This window comes from Calliopsis andreniformis, chromosome 10 (genome assembly GCF_051401765.1).
Source record: "Calliopsis andreniformis isolate RMS-2024a chromosome 10, iyCalAndr_principal, whole genome shotgun sequence".
Lineage (NCBI taxonomy): Eukaryota > Metazoa > Arthropoda > Insecta > Hymenoptera > Andrenidae > Calliopsis > Calliopsis andreniformis.
Genome location: NC_135071.1, coordinates 4,918,173 through 4,938,376, shown reverse-complemented (window position 1 = coordinate 4,938,376; position 20,204 = coordinate 4,918,173). Strand labels below are relative to the sequence as shown.

General features: G+C 34.2%; 1 protein-coding gene across 5 annotated transcripts in view; it reads right to left on the bottom strand.

The window, feature by feature from the left end:
• The window catches only part of Adp (WD and tetratricopeptide repeats 1), a 32,314-nt gene extending 17,281 nt beyond the window's left edge, over positions 1 to 15,033 (bottom strand). For 2 of the 5 annotated variants that reach the window (XM_076387078.1, XM_076387082.1), the window contains exons 1-10: positions 14,252 to 14,557; positions 14,062 to 14,164; positions 13,810 to 13,940; positions 13,581 to 13,692; positions 9,662 to 10,048; positions 9,458 to 9,560; positions 9,164 to 9,343; positions 4,865 to 4,971; positions 4,639 to 4,766; positions 4,476 to 4,556 (exon numbers count right to left, since the gene is read on the bottom strand). In XM_076387078.1, coding sequence (XP_076243193.1) covers positions 4,476 to 4,556; positions 4,639 to 4,766; positions 4,865 to 4,971; positions 9,164 to 9,343; positions 9,458 to 9,560; positions 9,662 to 10,048; positions 13,581 to 13,692; positions 13,810 to 13,940; positions 14,062 to 14,127 — 1,295 coding nt within the window. In that variant the 5' untranslated portion in view covers positions 14,128 to 14,164; positions 14,252 to 14,557. Of the gene's footprint in view, positions 1 to 4,475; positions 4,557 to 4,638; positions 4,767 to 4,864; positions 4,972 to 9,163; positions 9,344 to 9,457; positions 9,561 to 9,661; positions 10,049 to 13,580; positions 13,693 to 13,809; positions 13,941 to 14,061; positions 14,165 to 14,251; positions 14,558 to 14,599; positions 14,736 to 14,953 lie in introns of those variants that run through there. The other 3 variants (XM_076387079.1, XM_076387080.1, XM_076387081.1) reach the window with 3 other exon arrangements.
• Positions 15,034 to 20,204: the final 5,171 nt, after the last annotated feature.

The following is a 20,204-nucleotide window of genomic DNA, read 5'->3' as shown; positions in this document are numbered from 1 at the left end:
CGTCGTATACATGAGAAGATTTCGAGCTGGAAAAGACTTCATTCGAAAGAAAAATGTTCAATGAAGTGCGGCCATAATTTAACGAAATTTTGCTGATGTTTAGTAATATGAGCATTACAAAGTAGAGCAAAAAATGACCATTCACAGTGGCGGAATTTAAGCATTTTTATGCCATTTAGAGAATGTTTTAAACGAAATTATGACCAGACCGCGCTACATTGAACTTTTTCCCGTCAAAGGAACCCTTTTCCAGCTCAAAATCCTCTCATATAACGACAAAAAGTGTCAGGGCGTAAACCAATACCTCAGTATTGCTTTTTGCTAGGTTATTAATAAAACAGAGTAAAATACATGATAAATTTAGTTGGGCTCGTGCGAACCAGGCAACATCTAATTACAAAGACTGCCGATGTGGAATTGGAATCTGTGATACCCAAGTTTGCGACATGTGTTACTGAAAATTTTCCCCTCCATTACACACACTACCGAACCCACTGCGTGTATGTGAGCTCAACGTTTCGGACCACTTTGGAAAGCTTCGGAAAGTTAAAAGAGAAGGCGAATGTAATGTGAAGTTTACTCTCTCGCTCTTGAAGCCCAAGTCACGGGTAAGCGGCACGAGTCACGCAAGTGCGATCTTTTTTATTGTCCAAATATTTGTACCTTCTAACTTATAATTCAAAGAAGACTCTTAGATGTAATCCTCAGAGAGTTGTATGAAATTCTGAGGCGTGGATCTAGAAATTAAACGGTGAAGTTTTGTGAAATATCTCGAGCTAATGCGTATTTCTTAGTATCAATTAAAACGGATCTATACACAGCCTGTAGTAGGATGTGTAGTACAACCGGGAAGGTATATATTATATATATGTGTGTGTATATATATATATATATATATATAGAATAATGATATTAGCACTACTTTTTCTTCCATATATGGATAAAGCCCGGGGATGATCAAATACACATATATTAAACGAATCTTTAAATTCAATTTTCTCAAAAATTAAGCATTTTATAAGAAGATTATATTCTTAGTTTCAATTTCACCCAATCACCCTCTTCTCAACTATACCACACGCGTGCCACATCCTATATGTTGAGAAGTATATTCAAAATAAGTAGTTGGGTAATTACGGATAATAATTTGATTATAAGTGACCCGTCCCAGGTTCGATACCCAATCTGGAAAGAACCTTTTCTCTTTTATTCAAATATTTAAACTGCATATACAAGTATTTTACAAACGTTGTAATTTTTTAATACAAATTTTCATTCATAAATACATATTTAACACATACATTCATATATTTGAACTTTTGTCGACTTTTGCCTTTGGGTTTTATTGAGGAATTTCTACTGCCTAGATGTAGCGTCGAAACACACACAACACAACGCCTGCGTGTACATGTGATCTATTGCATTTTTTTTCTCATGTATTGTACGTGATTGTGTGCGATTGCATGCGTTGAACACAGTGTCTGGTCGCAACATCAGACGCGTTATTCTAATTCTCCCTAAACCTACATACGCATCTATATGTATGTACATATATGTAATATGTACATTCTTACTTCCGAAAAATATTCGAATATATTTTTTAGATATCTATTTATGAATGAAAATTTGTACTAAACAACTGCAGCCTTTGTGAAATAATGCTATATGTAATCTAAATATTTTAAAAAGACAAAAAAGGTCTTTCCATACTAGATATTGAATGCAGGATCTGTCACTCAGAAAAAAATCATCATCCGCAGCCATCCAACAGCCTTCATTCAGAATGCTATTATTAATTTCCAACGATAAGTATATAGAGTTGTTTTAATTGTTCATAAAAAATACGCATAAACATATTCCACAAAACATCATCACTCCTAGATTCATCCCTCAAAATTTCATGAAAATCTCTGGAGGTCTCACCAGTAGAGGATTTACGCACAGGCGGTCACCTCGAGACTCGTAACACAGGGTCCCGAAAAATATGTGCGTATACATTATTTCTCCGGAAATTCCGTATCTACAATGTTGCAACTAAACAGAATACCATTAGCAACAACTACCAAAAATTTGAAGCAAATTGGACGAAAGAGTATGGATTATACAGGGTGTCCCAGCGAACACTGTACAGTGCGTTAATTCCTAAAGTATTAGAGATAAAAGAAAATTGTTCATACAGGATTGCATGGTTCGAAGGGGCCAATTTATTAGCGAAGGCGAATTTTTTATATCATTATTATGACATGAGATATGATGGTCAAGTTTGGTTTTTTAAATGCAACTATATATTTTTCTACAGATCAGTTGATAGTGTGTTTCAAGATGAATCTAGCGATGTCTAATTTATGTACTTTTTTAAATTAATTTTCGAGATATTGTGTTTATAAGTATAGCGATGTTCGTCGGAAGCGGAACCTTTCTGATCAGCAGATACTGCGGGCGGTCTATTGTTCCCTCCCGATGGCGCATGTTAGGCATTACCCCTTGAAACCGATACTAAGGTTCTCTTTCAACGAAAATCACTAAATTTGTAGGCGCAATATCTTGAAAATTAAGTAAAAAAAGTATATAAATTAGACGTCGCTGGATTCGTCTTGAAACACACTATCAACTGATCTGTAAAAAAAATATATAGTTCTATTTAAAAAATCAAACTTAATTATCATATCTCATGTAATAATAATGTTACAAAAAATTCGCCTTCGGTAATAAATTGGCCCCTTCGAACCACGCAATTCTGTAGTAACAATTTTTTTTTATCTCTAATACATTAGGAAATAACGTACTGTACAGTGTTCGCTAGGACACTCTGTATAGCTACATTATTATCGCGATAAATGTGAAACGAATGTCTTTTCAAATACTTAATCCAAATATTCTTAATTTTATGTATACTTAATTTTGCATAAAAATAAAATAATACATATTGCGCATAATTTATTTATTATAACGGGGTTCCAAAACTTTGTGAGATTTCGGGCCTTTATCTATTCTCGGGATCTATTCTCGGGAGGAATAGATCCGCCACTGTCCCCTTTTAACAAATCGAAAAATGAATATATTTGGGAAATTGAAAAGATCGCGCGTGGGTCGTGTCGCTTGTTGGCAACTTGAACAGCTGAATCTCAGCGTTTCAAGAGCGAGAAAATAAGGGTCACATTCTGCCTTCTCTCTCGATTTTTCTCAGCTGTTCGATGCGCCGAACTCTCGCACACATGATTCGTGTACAGTAATGTAACACCTACATTCCAACAGAATTGTAGCGCTTTAATTACAATGACCCAGCCTTATTACCATCCCATCATTAAAGATCCTCAACTCAATGGGTCCTGACCCTATGGACAAAGACAGTGAATCGATATAGTAAGAGTAAGCGAGAAAGATATAATAGCGCGTGCAGCAGTAGCCGTTGTCATGCATTTGAAACGAATGCCGCATATATTACAAAAAACATGCAGTTTCAAAAATATTAATTTCTATAATTTTCATCTTATCTTTATACATACAAATGCTGCCGGTGAATTGATAAAGTCCTATCGATAAAAATAAGTCCAAACACTACATAAATTAGACGAGTTTTTATTATTAATCATAGTTTGCGATTTTCTCTTTCGCAGTTTTTCACGCACACACATATACAGGTATGCACGGTCGCACATTCTTTACAGTATGTGGGTGTGCGTGCTTGCATGCGTGCGAAACCTGTGAAAGAGAAAATCGTTAACTGTGATTAATAATAAAAACTTGTCTGATTTATGTAGTGTTTGGATTCATTTTTATCGGTAGGACTCCACCAATCCACCAGCAGCATTTTTGTAAAAGATAAAAATTAGAGAAATTAATATTTTTGAAATTGTATGTTTTTTGTAATGTACGCAGCATTTGTTTCAAGGACGTGGCGTTGGTCGACTCTGCTCGCCCTACCATATCTTTCTCACTTACTCTCGCTATTTCTTTGTTTAGGAACTCGAGTCTTGAACGCGAGCAAATTCCTGGAATAAAATCGCTATCTATAACGCAAAAATTACAATGCAGATCCTTGACTTATTGTAATTTAAACGTGACATTACTGTAGTAGTATGTATAGTGAAGGGTGAAATTTTCTAAGTCACGTTTCCAATTTGGAATAATAGAATGACTCCATCTCGCCATCATTCGACAATCGCGTGTCCGTATGTAAGGCTATTGTAACGAAAACTGTAACAGTAGATACCGACCTGTGAATCTCGAAAAATCACGTGATTATTCTATCCCCTCAATTAGATGTTGAAAAATGTAAGACTAACGATTCATCAGCGAAATCTATGATGTAAGCATTTTCAAATAATTTCTAATTTCATATATTTCACGTACCATTAAAAATTGAATGCAATCCATAACTTGAGAAACGTCTGTTCACAATATATACAGAAACACTAAGTGTGTTTGAACGAGCTATAGATAATTTAATTAGTCTGTTATTCGCAAATTATTACCTAAAATGTGCTTTCACATGTCCAGGATCAAGGAGCAGTGTTGTCTGACAATCTCTAAGTGCTGCGTATATATCACCATCCCTAGATATTACATGATATTAAAATATTTTATACATACTAGACTATCTTTGTATGCCGCAAAGTTAAAGCTTAAACTTCATACCAAGTCCGTTTCATGTATGCCGCCGCTCTATTAGCATAAAGTACGGCCGCATTTGGACAATAGCTGATGGCTTTATTATACATTGTAATTGCTAATGTATATTTTTGTTGCTCAAAACATTCATTAGCCTAAAAAATGAGGATAGTAATATTGATATAGTAAAATAAATATTTATGTACCTACTTATTTGTAGCATTAAATTGACAAGCTAATAATATAAATTTACTTGAGCTTTTAACTTTTCAACGTGTGATGGTAGATCTTTAATATTCCTGTTAGCAATATTTGTATCGTCTTCATCATTTTTCGCCAAACAACATTTTCGAGGAGTTCCTATGTCAATACAATTTTAAGAGTTAAATATAATGTATCTAAATTTACAATAAACCAAAACAATATAATATAAAATTATTTCAATTTTCGTTTTGTTCCAAACTATAATAAATCTTCATTAAAAGTACACTAATGAAGCATCAAATTCTCTGCACTTAATATTTTTATTTAGTTAGTAAACAAATTTTAATCAGTATTATTTTCTTAATTATAGTTCAAACTAGAGTTCAAACATGGTATAAACTTAAATATAATATTTTTTCATTACGGGCACCATTCCTACCACTATGTTTAAGGCAGGAATGATACCCTAAAACCAACATTAAAATGTATTTGTCAACCGATGCCAGAAGTTTTAAAAGATTATTTAAACATCAAAATAAAATGAAAATCAAGAATTATAAAGTTACGTTTGATCCTTCATATCCAAGTTATTTAATGTCAAAAATTACTTAAGGGGGTAGACTAGTCACGTGATTTTTCGAGACTGCCAAGTCGGTATCTGCTGTTACAGTTTTCGTTAGACGAATAGCATTACCTACAAACATGAAGCTGTTTATTGAATGGGAGATGGAGCTATTCTATGATTCCGAATTTGGGACGCAACTTAGAAAATTTCCCCCTCCACTAGACATACTACAACACAAGCCACGTGTATGTGAGCTTGGCACATCTACAGCTGAAAAAACTCGAGAAAGAAGGCAGATGTGAACTTTATTTTCTCGCTCTTGAAACGCTCAGATTCAGCTGTTCAAGTTACCGACAAACGACACGACCCACGCGCGATCTTTTCAATTGCCCAAATATATTCATTTTTCGAGTTGTTAAAAGGGGATAGTGGCAGATCTATTCCTCCAAAGGCCAGAGACCACACAAATTTTTGGAGTTCTATTGTAATAAATAAATTATGCGCAATACATATTGCTTTATTTTTATGCAAAATTAAATGCACATAAAATCAAGAATATTTGAATCAAGTATTTGAAAAGACATTCGTTTCACATTTATCGCGATAATAATGTAGCTATATAATCCACACTCTAGGTGATAAAACCTAATAATAACTCAGTATACTTTCATCCAATTTGGTTTCGATTTTTCGTAGTTGTTGCTAATGCTATTAGCTATTAGCATATGCTAATGCTATTTTATCGCGACCTTGTCTTATGGGTCCTGAAGTGACCACCTGTGCGTAAATCCACTATTGGACGAGATTCTAGAGATTTTTCTGAAATTTTGAGGGATGAGTCTAGAAGTGATGATGTTTTCTGGAAAATCTCTATGCGTATTTTTTAAGAGCAATTAAAACAACTCTATGTACATATTTTTGGAAATTAATAATAGCATTCTGAATGAAGGCTATTGGATAGCTGCGGATGATGATTTTTTTCTAAGTGACAGATCCTGCGTTCACTATCTAGTATGGAAAGACTTTTTTTGTCTTTTTAAAATATTTAAATTACATATAGCATTATTTCACAAAGGCTGCAGTTGTTTAGTACAAATTTTCATTCATAGATAGATATCTAAAAAATATATTCGAATATTTTTCGGAAGTAAGAATGTACATATTACATATATATATATATATATCATATATATATATAGATGCGTGTGTAGGTCTAGGAAAAATTAGAATAACGCGTCCAACATAGAGACCAGGCGCTGTGTTCAACGCACGCAACCGCACACAACCACACAGAACACATGAGAAAACAAATGCAATGGATCACATGTACACGAGGGGTGTTGCGTTGTGTGTGTTTTGATACTGCGTCTAGGCAGTGGAAATTCCTCGATAAAACACAAAGAAAGAAGTTCAAACATATGTTAAATATGCATCTATGAATGAAAATTTGTGTAAAAAAATTACAATGTTTGTAAAATACAGTTATATGCAATTTAAATATTTAGAAAAAGAAAGAAAAGGTTCTTTCCAGGCTGCGGTATCGAACCTGGGACGTGACACTTACGATCAAACTGTCATTTATAATTACCCAACCCCTTATTTTGAGGATGCTATTAACTTCACAATATATAGGATGTGGCAGGGCGTGTGGTACAATTGAGAAGATGTTTTGGTGAAAGTGAAAGTAAAGAATATAGTTTTTGTATAAGATATTTAGTTTTCGGCAAAACTGAATTTAAAGATTCGTCTGATATATGTGTATTTGATTATCCCCGGGGTTCATACATATATGAAAGGTTATACTACACATCCTGCTACAATCTGTGTACAGATTTGTTTTCATTGTTACCAAGTAATACGCATTAGCACGAGATATTTCACAAAAAGTCATCGTTTTAATTCTCTGAGGATCACACCGAAGAGTCTCCTTCTAACTGTAAGTTTGGAAGTGAAAATACTTGGACAATTCAAAAGATCGCGCGTGGTTCGTGTCATTTGCCCGCGACTTGGATAGCGTTTGAGTTTCAAGAGCGATAGAGTAAGTTTCACTTTAAATTCACCTTCTCTTTTGATTTTCTGAAGCTATCTAAAGTGGTCCGAAATACCGAGTTCACATACACGCAACTGGTTCGGTAGTGTGTAATGGAGTGGGAAATTTTCAGTAATGCACGTCGCCAAATTGGGGTATCACAGATTCCGATACCACATCGGCAGCCATACCTAAAGTTTAGCCTAACTAAACGTATCACATATTTTATTCTGTTTTATTGATAACCCAGCAAAGAGTAATGCTGAGACATGGGTTCATGGTAGATAACTTTTCGTCCTTATATGAGAAGCTTTTGAGCTGGGAAAGGCTTTATTCGAAAGGAAGAAATTCAATGCAGCGCGGTCTGGTTATATGTAATTTCGTTCAAAACACTTTCTAAATTACATAAAATTGCTTGGATTCCACGACTGTGAACGGTCGATTTTTACTCTACTTTATAACACTCGTATTACCAGATATCAGCAGAATCTCGTTAAATCACGAGTTGATTGCGCTCCATTGAACTTTTTTCTTTCGAATGAACCCTTCCCCAGCTCAAAAACTTCTCATATACGGACAAAAAGTTAGCGCCCGTAAATCCATATTTTTTCTAAATTTTGTCGGTAATATCATTTCTATGCCTTAGTCTATCCCCTTAAAATACTTTCGGCATGAAGACTTATTATGTCCAACCCCTTATACCTGGGTCATTTTTTTATCCAAGCATTGCATGTTTATTCTATACTGGCAGTGCAAAGAATACTAATAAAGTAAAGTAAGTACTAGTAAAGTAAAAACAAAAACAAAAAAAAAAAAAAAAACGAACACGTCTTCAGTGAGTTACGACCTATACTTTAATGCTTCAAAAAGATAAGACATGCTATGAGATGCATATATGTACGTATATTCAGTTTTGTAATTTTTATTATTTGGATTTGGATATGGTAATGAATATTTTTATACAGAGTGTAACATATATACATTTTAATATTTTAAAGCAATAAGGAGTACCCTAATTGGAGCACAAAATGCCCTATAACATTGTGTCCCACTTTTATTTTGCAGTAATAATGTCTTAAACTTAGCATCATGTTTCAAAACAAAGAGTAACTTACACGTATCGATGAGATAAACACATTGAAAGAGTCTGTTGACCTAGATCATTCAATTGCTTAAGAAGGTTTCAGAAGCCACTTAATACGCATTAAGACCCTCATAGATACACAACTTCTTCAATGGAACTCCTACTGTAAATGGTTCCTGCTTTCTCGATTACTGGATCATCTTGAACAGCTGACTGCCGACACTCTTTTGTCTACAATTATCTGTGTGTGTTACCTACGTTCTTTTCTACAAGCATTTTCAACTTCTAAAGTTTTATTAAAATTAAACTGTAAGAGGCACAACAAAATGTATTAAGACTTTTTTCTTCTATTATTCCTCCGCAATATATCTGCAAAATTACAGAATCCTCAGCCTATTACTTTACTGTGTAGACATGTTAACTTTAAAACTTTGTTACTACAAAACGAAGGTAAATCGGACGCTATGTCATAGAACATTTTGTAATATAATTGGAACACCTTACCACTCCTTAAAATATTGAAACGTATACTTGTTAGACTCTGTATATACATATTATTACCTGCATTAATACATTATTATTAATTTTTTGTAATTAATTTTCCAACTACGCTTTGTCAATTGCTCTTACAAATAAAAATAAAACCAAAAGTAGTAAATTTGATGCTTACCTACGTATGTCTCCACAGAGTAACCAAAACAAGTCTTCGACTTTTTTGGATTGTTAATATCAAATAGATAAATTTGTTCACCACCCATGTTAACAAGAAGTTCATTCCCATCAGTACTGAAGGTTAAATATGTAGCGGTGAGATTCCTATTACTGTTACGTTGTCGGGTGTGCAGATGGCCTGCTCAATATCAAATATTAACAGTCTCTGTTAAAGCAATTATGTAATATGTAACAAAAGAGGAAGATTAGGGTAAAGGAGCTGGGTACGCTATCTCTGATCGTACGAACGAACCCGCGATAAAATATTGTGCGCAATCCAATGGTATATTCTCGTCAGGATCACCTTCACCAGTTCGACGTTCCCAGTCGCTGCTTGGAGAAGTGATAATAGACAGCTGTTATTTAAATAATTTAGTATCATTAAAAAAATTAATTGTATGGGTAAATTTTGAATGTATATTAATGTTTTATCACTTAATTCTCATTATACAATTACCTGAGACAGTTTAATCATCCGACGGTCGTACATTCGTATGTAGGCATCATTAGCTCCAACAGCTAGTAGTTCAGGTTTCCTTGGATTTATGGCAATACATTTGGCTTCTGCATAGCGACCCATATGATTCGGAAGATTTATTAATACAGTAGCTGATTCGTTACTTTTGCAAGTATGTGGAGCGCGAACATCATATTGTAAAATAAGACCATCTTCTGCAGCACTCCAAAAGAGGAAAGGTTCAGTAGAAGCAGTGGCAATACGTTTAACGCGACTTATATGACAATTACATATAAGTAAAGGTTCAAGAAGTGCTAGGTCACGAACTCGTACTGTGCCATCCCCGGCACCTGATATTAGTACATTATCATATGACTTTGGCAGAAACTGAAACCACGTACAAAATGAGATTTTCAATTTCTCTGTTATACACTACTGGAAAAATGTATTGCATTGTTTTATAACTTTATTACTGCAAAGTTCTATAACCTTATTAAAATTCTACCAAAATTGTTGCAATAAAAACTAAATTAAAACTTGAGTCTTCTTCAATGGTTGATTTCGTTTAAGTTGTGCCCAGGGAGTGAAATCCTTTCTTTGTAACGTGCGTTGCGCGGTCGCGTTGGTCGGCGTAATGTTTTCAATTTCATGATGGTAATACGGGTATGTTTTATCAGACCAAATCTAGATTTTAAATGTTTGATTAAGTCGTTGAGATTAGCAAAGGTTTTTCCCCACGTACTGTCTCTAACTGCCCCTTGTAATTTATCAACGACTGCTTTTAAGTATGATGTTTCTAAACCAGGTGGAACAAAAACTGATCCATTTTGAACGTTTTGCAAGAAATTTTTCAAAGGAATATTTTTACCATCGAAAAATGGAACGTTTAATGTACTGTGTTGTATGGCAAAGCATTCTGCCATGGATGTCACCGTAGCGCTACTAACTTCTAAATCTGTAACATTTGGAGTTGACATTGTTGAAGAGCCAAAATTTAGTATAACGATTCAAACCAAAGGTAGAATAGTAGGCCACCAATAATCAGTTTCTTAACTCTCTCTATCGAACAAGCACACAGCACGTGACGAAAATTTAGAAAATCTACTAAAATTTCGAGTACAAATCTTTGAGGATTGACGAGAATTTCTCAGAACGCTATGCGTTGTCAATTCTCAAAAATAGTACATGGATGTCAAAATTCGAAAATTCTCGAAATTTAAGAATTTTGCATCCCACTGCTGCCACCAGTTCTGTAACGTGCGTAGTGCGGTCGCGTTTGTCGGCGAAATGTTTTCTGCTCAAATGCTACGCGCGTTAACAGTACATTCGACAATGAAGTAGAGCAGTTACTTCACCCTCGATTATAGATTAATTATTGTGGGTTCGTTTTCGTCTAGTCCTATACAGGCCCTGTAGTGGATGCTTGTTCGAGGAAGGGTGGAGGCTTGTTTGAAGGTCTGATTATTAAATATACTGTATTGCGTTTGCAATATTAAGATAGGTGAATATATTCTGATGATAAACACACTTTAAAAGAACATTAAACAGGAAAGTCAAGTAAAACAAAAAAACTAAAAGAATTACAATCATAAAAGAAATGAAAAGAATGTACTGCAATACAAAAGAATGAGGGACTCTCCAATCTACTGGTTACTTATACAAATTTAATGTTTCCTTGAATTACTTTATCCGATTTTTATCTGATCTTTATCCGATTTCCAAAAACCTGGAGTACTATAGATTGGAATACACCTGGAAAACTGCACACACACACACATACTCACACACGATTAAAGATATTATTACTATGTTATTAAGCCGAATACTATATTATTGGATAGTAAGAAATAATCAAGAAAAAGAAAAACTATTTGAATTCTAAAACTAATTGAAACTTTAAAACTATTTGAGATTTTAACGTGCGGCTATGAGTCTATTCACTTCCGGCTCACTGCACTTTTGAGTGAATCTCTGCTCGAAACTATTGAGAGAAAACAGGCTAATTAGCCCACGGGCCCCTCGTCGCGTACCTCACGACTTGTCAACGAAGAGTGTCGAGGCTTGGAGCACTGGGGCGGGACCCAGGCTGGGCTAGCTACCAAAAAGCTGATGCTGCATATTATAACCCGACGGCAAGTCGCGGTTGCTCTCATGAGGCTCGCTTGAAATCACGCGTGTGTGCATGGTACATGTGTTCTTTTGACTTCTGCACTCCTCAACTAGTAGGTTTGGTGATGCTCTCAACCATTCTAAATTCTGAATTCGCATTCTAACATACTCGCATTCATTCGCACAATAGTAATTTCGAATATATGTATATAAAAATATGTATATGTATAAAATATAAAATTAAAAGGATAATAATACAAAGCTGAACATTATAATTTTACCAATGAGGCAGTATGTATTTCGGCAAGGATTTGAGAAATATTCGCAAAACTATTGTTCATGTGGAAATAACGGGAACGAATGCAATCAACAAGGGATTCCCCCATAACACTGTGTGTTGTTGATGCATCCGTTGTGAATGGCAATTTTATTATTATTAACTTTATTGGAGAACCACTGGGAGTCCAGAGATTCTATGTATTAACCGGACGTTAATATCGGGTTGCTGCAACGGCAGCTCGTTACAGGATTCGAGAGACGTTTGCGACTTTATGCTAACGCCAAATATCGGGTGGCGACCAACCGTCGCAACGACGATAATTCCTCGTGGGAAAGGAAAAGAGAAAAAAAAAAAATTTTTTAATCGTTACGGAACGTAACACTTAAATAGAGGATTATCAAGCTGTGAGTATTTTTTGATATTCGATAAGTATTTTAGTATGCATTCAATAATGTTTATAATTTTAGCATGTATTAGAGGAAAGTTTCATTATTTTCTTTTACTATAAGTGAAACTGTATCAAAAAAGAATACTTTTTATCAAAGTTAAAATCATTTAAAGAAATCTCTGCATTTTCGTCAACACGATTCCTCTAGAAATAGCAAAACTATTGTTTGGCAATGAAATAACATTTGATTAGTGCAAAGCTGGTAACAATAGAATAACTGAAGGTATAACTAATTGAACGTAGTGATGTCTCATTTATCTATAGTATGCATCAGCTTCATTTCAGAAAGAGTAAGTAGTGCAACATGGTTAAGGGAATTAAATTTCCACTTGATAAAAAAATTATTACAAGGATTAAATTTAAACAATCAATTGTGTTAAATTGATGAAAAAATGTAGTTTCAAGAATTTTCTGTGCAAGTAATTAAAATATTAATATTTCCTGTGCCTAGAAGGTGCAAAGCTCTAAAGAAACTTATGAAGGAATTGTGAAATATTGATATCATTATTTATTATTAATAATTATATCATTTATTGTATTTTTCTTGCTCTTCAATAAATTTTAGTGATTTATTATTTCAGAATACACTGCTTGAAAAATGCTAGAACTTCTATGCATGAAAAATATAGAAGCATGATGTAGGTGTTTCTTGAAATAATTATAACTTTGTTAAAAAAGGTCTTTCTTTAGTATAGTTTTACCTTCTTTTTTTAAAAAAGTGATGAAATTTTTCCAATAATACAAGCTAAAATTGCTAACATTGTTGCTTGCATGCTGAAGTAATTGTCAAATGTTAAGAAATTTTTATAACTTGATAAACTTTTATTTAAGGGAAGATTTTATCTCTTGGGCACAACTTAAATGAAATCAGCTAAAAGGGTCGATAAATAGAAGGTTTAAGCTTTAATTTAGCTTTTGTACCAGCTTTGGATGAATTTTAATAAAGTGTTAAAACTTTGAAGTTTGACAATTCTTCAATAATATTCAAGGAATGCAATTAATTTTTGAAAATATTAGAATTAACATGAGACATCTGATGTTGATTCTAAATTAACAAAAAATATATTATCGAAATGTAATACCTTCACAGAAAATATATTTCCATGGTGACCTGTACGAAGTATTAACCTTCTTTCATATCGAAATGGATCCCACAACATAATGTTCATATCATCAGAAGCTGAAGCAAGGATCCTAGAAGAGTATAGCAGTTTAAGATTACTTTATTTGCTTCATATGGAGGTCTAATTATCACTACTACATTTTGAAATTATTTCATTTTCTGTGTATTATTTAGTTAGTGATACATACTGTCCACTTTCATCCCATTCTAAACAGTTGACGCATCCTGTATGACCCACCAATTCTTTCTCTAATCCTAATCGAGATATTAAATTATCTGTGACTTGTAATTTTTTTGAAACTGAATGTGATATAGAATCCTAAACAAAATAATTTAAATAAAATACATAAATAAGTGACCCTAGCTACACTGATTTTTCTAGCATTAATAAAACATACTTGCATATAATATTAACCTGACAACATTTTTAATTAACATACCTGTATCTCACGTTGCCTTACTAAATCTATAACTCTATAATCTTTATCATGTATGTTAGGAAGCATTTTTTTGCTTTTTAATAGTAACCAAATTAAATATCTCCTGCAAATAATGTGATACTATTATTTTTACGTGAAGTCTTGTTTATTAAAGAAAACAAATTTAACCATTGTTTGAAAAATACCTCACCTTTTGTGTATGTTTGTATATATCTTATATGTATGTATATTTTAATACTCAGATGACGTAATAAAAGTGCAAAAAGAATTTTTAAAGAAAATCGGTAGTAATAGTTTATTTACAGTTGTCAATTGGAGCTCAATATGAAAATAATATTTTGATTCATATATTGAGCAGTTGTTATGGAAACGTATTCGAGTAACTGTTCTCGACTTGCACGATACAATGAAATCAACATAACTATTACTTCTTTTTAAATTCTATCGTTTAGTTAGTAGCGTTAAAAACCATGCGTTTCAATCAACACATGACATAAATCGCACTTACTAATTACCTTCTGATGGTACTTGTACTTACACAACATTATTTTGGTCACGATACGATTTTCATCATAATATTAAGCTTTGTTCTATTGTTTTCATTTTGCTTCATTCATATATATATATATATATATATATAAGCCTGTACATGTAGATATAATATGCTTTGTACAGTTATTAATTAATTATCGTAACATATAACTTATTTCCTTTTCCATGTTTATTAAATGTTTAAGATAACTTATTATGTATTAGTTTTATTATATTTAAAATATATATTTTCTTATATATAAATTTGCATTTTCGTTATTAAAGTACGTTTCCACTAGTTTCCGTAATTGCAACTATTACCATACAGAGTGAACTGTGTGAAGTCAATTTAACTGCACACCTTCTAATCCAGCGCCCCTGCCAGCCAGAAGAAGAAATACAAACGTCTTGTCCCCATTCTAGGTACTTCTTAAGGGCCTAGGATCAGATATGTCAGGGCGGTGACATTACCGACAAAATTAGGCAAAAACAGAGGTTTACGCGCTGACGCTTTACGTCCTTATATTGAAAGATTTTGAGATGGAAAAGGACTCATTCGATAGAGGAAGGTTCAATCTAGCCCGCGCTGGTCATTATTTAATCAGCTTCTGTTGATGTTCAGTAATATGAGTGTTCAAAGTAAAGCAAAAATCGACAAATTCACAGTCATGAAATCTAAGCATTTTTAGCTAATTTAGGGATTGTTCTGAGCGAAATCATGACCAGCGCGGGCTAGATTGAACCTTCCTCTATCGAATGAGCCCTTTTCCAGCTCAAAACCTTCCAATATAAGGACGTAAAGCGTCAGCGCGATTTTGCAGTGCTTTTTGCCAGGTTAGAGATAAAACAGAGTAAAAAACTGACAAGTTTAGTTCCGCTTGAACAGACCAGGCGGCGCCTAATCAGGAGGCCCGTGCTGCCCTGAGTTGGCACGCGAGTTTCGAGAATTTGACGTACCACTACACATGCAACTATACGAGCTGCGTGTTTCGTTCATGTCCCACAAGAAGTCCCATGAAAAGTCATTCCGAGTGACATTGTAAGGTTCGAACAGAAAGTGAGCTCGGCGGTTCGGACTGCTTCGGACGGCTTCGGAAAGATTCGGAAAGAAGCTTGAAACGCTTCGGCAAGCGCAACACGGCACAAGCAGCCTTTTTGATATTATAGATATTTTCACGTTTCGACTCGGAAGGAGATTATTCGGTGAGATCTTCAAAAATTTTTATGAAATTTGGAGGGATGAGTTTAAAGATCAAACGATGACATTCTCTGTGTATTTTGTATGAAAAATTATATTAAAACAAGTTTATGTACAAGCTGATACAATCGAGAAAGAGCGATTCTACATGCAATAATAAACTAAAAATAAAAAATATAAATTGTTTATAATATTTATATGTTCTTAGGTCTGGGTTAGGTCTGGTTTAGGTCTGGATATATACAAAATAAAAGGAGACATTGCTAAAAATACATTAATTTAATATGTTTACTTTTTAATTATAATAATTTTTAATTAAATTTTCCCCCCCCCCCGTTCCCGCCTCTTCCCCCCAGGCCAGGTTCGCAGTTGCTGCCGCGACCCCGACTGCGGCTTCTCCCATACTTCCACTTGCGGATTTTCGTTTTAAAGTCCCAAAATTATAATATGAAAAATAGACACATGTTATTCACGAAATTTATTTCGTTCTTGAACAAAAAATGAATAGATAAATTACTGAGCGCTTTAGCATAAGATCGCCTATGATCTACGTATCTTTTGTCGTCATGCCTCCTCTAAAGCTTGCACCGACTCCGGCGTCGGCGTCGGAGTCCGCGTTGGTGTGGGCGTCGGCGTCGGCGTCGGCGTCGGCGCTAGCTTTAGAGGAGGCATGACGACAAAACGTACGTAGATCATAGGCGATCTTATGCTAAAGCGCTAAGTAATTTATCTATTCATTTTTTGTTCAAGAACAAAGTAAATTTCGTGAATAACATGTGTCTATTTTTCATATTACAGTTCTGGGATTTTAAAAAGAAAGTCCGTAAATGAAAGTATGGGAGAAGCCGCGGTCGGGGTCGCAGCGGCAACCGTGATTCTGATGATTATAAATATATTAAATTAATGTATTTTTAGCAACGTCTCCTCTTATTTTGTATATACCCAGAGCTAACCCTGACCTAACCCAGACCAAACCAGAAGGAAAAACGAATAGGAAATAATTCGCCACATATACAAAGAGATAACTAAAATTCATTTACTGTTATTGTTTGTAAGTAAATTAATATGAAATCATCATGAACTTGTTTTAATTGTTTTTTAAAGGCTGGTATCAAGAACGTAGAAAATGTAAAACTTGTAAGTATATCATCTTTTACATTCAAGTTACATAAACTCGAAAAGTAATTTTTATTAAACTGATTTAGTTTTGCAGATAAACCAGAGTTTCCACTCGAAATATTTTACGAATGACTCGGCCGCTCAATGTCGCTTGCGGGCGACTTGGGCCAAACCACAATAGCGTTTTAGAAACGCGAGAGTAAGATTTGACATTTGCCTTCTCTCTCGTCTTTCCGAAGCTATCCGAAGTGATCCGAAGGGCCGAATTCACGTACATACGGCTCGTATAGTAGTGTGTATAGTGGAGGGGGAATCATAGTGTGGCTCCATCTCGCATTCATTAGGCAGCCACATGTCTGTGGATAATTTTATTTCTGTAAAGAAAACTGTAACGGCAGATACCGACCAGGAAATCTCGTAAAGTCACGTGACTACCCTAAGCCCTTAATGATTCCTTGTTCTAACATTTTTTCGATTTGTTTCGATACTTCATTCTTATGTACCTCAGGATATCTATAAGACTTTACTTAAACAGGAATATTTTCAGTAGTTGGAATCTTATTAACTGTTGCAGAAGTCATGGTTAACATGTCGCCAGGGAGATGGAAAATATCTTCAAATTCTTGACACAACTTTATTATAGCATTTTTCTCCTCAGAATTTAAATGTTCTGTTCGTATATTTTCATTTAATAATGCAAATCTCTTTTGTTTGTTATTTGAATCGATATTAGAGCAAAAGATATGACTCTGTTTAGAAGGACGTAGAAGTGGCAAATTGGGTTTAGGAAATATTTTCCTCTCTAGAGATCGATTAACAATCGTAATTAAAGCTTCATTATCATTTATCACCTTTACTAACGCTCCGGGAACAAGTAGCGATTCCTTTTGATCTACAGATTGGTTTAGAATTAATCCTTCTTCTAAATTCAGAGGATTTAAAACGGATGTTTTGATTACCATTTCAGTTCGAGGCGCGATTGACACCATGGATGCATTTGTCGATTGATTTATATTCCTTTGTAAGGGAATAGAGAATGGAATAGCTTCAATTTTAATAGAAGAATTTTTGAAGTCTATTTTGCAATTTTGTGTCTCAAAAAAGTTTTGTCCTAAAAGACCATCGAAAGGTATGCCAGTATTGGAATCAAGGACTTGGAATTTACAATTAAACGAGTGTTTACGAATTGATAATTTGAGTTCCGTTTCTCCAAGAGTTGCTATTGGTGCATTGACATTGATACCATTAAGCATACATAGACTTGATTTTTTTACTAATGACACGGATGCTCCTGTGTCAACTAAAAATTTCAGAACTGCATCAGGAGAATTTGACGATGGAGATTCAAATAGGATGAATGTTAATTCATTATTATTCAGATAAACGTTGTGAAATGTAAATGAACTGAGCTGTGTTGCAATGCTAGATTCATTAGTATTCGTGAGCACTTGTGCAGAAGTATTAGAATTCCGTTTAGGAGGTTGAAAATTTTGATTACTAAGATGCTCATTTGAATGTTGAGCACTCTGAAGATTTGATTTGTTTCCATTATTTCTATTACGTCGTACATTTGCAGCAAATCTTTTTATGCATTCGTCTATAGAATGACCCATATTTTTACAATAACGACACTGAATTTGATTTAGTGAACGATGAGAGTTGTGCAGTGATCTAGGATTATTGGAATGATTCGAATTTTGGGATTGACTTGAGCTTTTATAAGAATTATGAAAATTATTTTGTCGAACAGGCTGATTTTGTTGCATAAAATGAATTGGTTTCGGATTTCGAGATACTGAAGGATTGGATTTTGTATCTTTGAAATAACAATCTTTACTTGCATGATTCGTTATACTGCAATAAGTGCAATTAGAAAAAATATCGTAACGAATACGAAGAGCCTTTTCTTGTGCTGAAGCGGCAGTAAAAGCTTGATTAATTGTTTGAAATTCCCTATATCGAAGCATTTGCGAAATTTGAGGATGAGTATGATAAATAAATCGGTTAAGAGTCATTTTAGTCACCATTGCGATACTTCCAGGTAACAGACTTTCGTCCTGTTCTGACGCATGAATGGCTGCGAGGATTCGAGACGAAAGGTCTTCGATCCTTTGATAGAATTGAGATACGTTTTCATTTGGCTTTTGAACCATTGCATTTAATTCCTCAAATAGCTGATCGAGACTTTTTTTGTCCTGATAAAGATTTAATAAAAGCTCCGAAAATCCTTCCTAAGTTGTGAGATTGCAATGAATATCGATTTGTTCTCGCGCTTTACCACTAATACGACTTTTTACGTAAAGTAATAAAGCAGTTTTTTGATTTTCCGCAGCTAATTCAAAGACACCATCAACTTGTTTTACGAAACTACGAATTTTATATCGGTCACCGTCAAAAACTTCAGGGATTAATTTAATTAAAAATGGGAGTTCATACGTAGATTGTAAACTTTGATTGACGTTATTAGGCATGATTGTATAGGATTTAGTGAGACTTAGGAAAATAGAAGGAAAAGAATTGTCTAAACTGATGAATATCTATTTGAGTAGTACTCACTGTAAAATTTTCTCTGCAATCGGTGCTGGATTTGCTAGGTCCAGTATTTTCCAACCAGGTTGCGGAATTTTCTTCAAGTATGTTGCTTCCTTGTACTTTGTTTTGATCAATGTCCAAGTTCTCAATAACTATGTTGTCATTCAATCCACAGGGTTGCTAATTCTACTTATGCTCACTGTGTGTAGAATGCTGGACATCCCATCCTCGTCGCCAGAAATTATGTTGTATTCCGTTAACTCAATATTTTTTATTACAAACGAAACTTACAACTATATTTTTACAAAATGAAAAACGTACACTTGACAACGTTCAATAGGTATTCGTATATAAGTTCTAGACAATTCAATGATCTGTCGCTGACGAATAGTAGTAAAAGTCTGCTCTCGAAATCAGCATTCGATATATATATATGTTCGGAAGTTTTAAGAGTGGGGTTGTTTTGGATGTAATAGATTATCAAGGGATGAGACACTGAGGATAAGGTTTGAAAATGGATAAGGAATGAGTAACTGAGGACAGGGTTCACGGATGACTCATGAAAAGGACTCATGAAGGAAAGAATTTGAGTACATATTGATTATAAGTTTAGCTTTGCAGGAGATATACGATAGAGATAGAGGAAAATTCAGAGTTGACATACAACAGTATAACACAATGTAAGATTCGGTGCTTTCCAACTGCGCTTACTAAGATAACATCACTACATATACACAGCTAAAATGCTGTGTTCAACACAGCT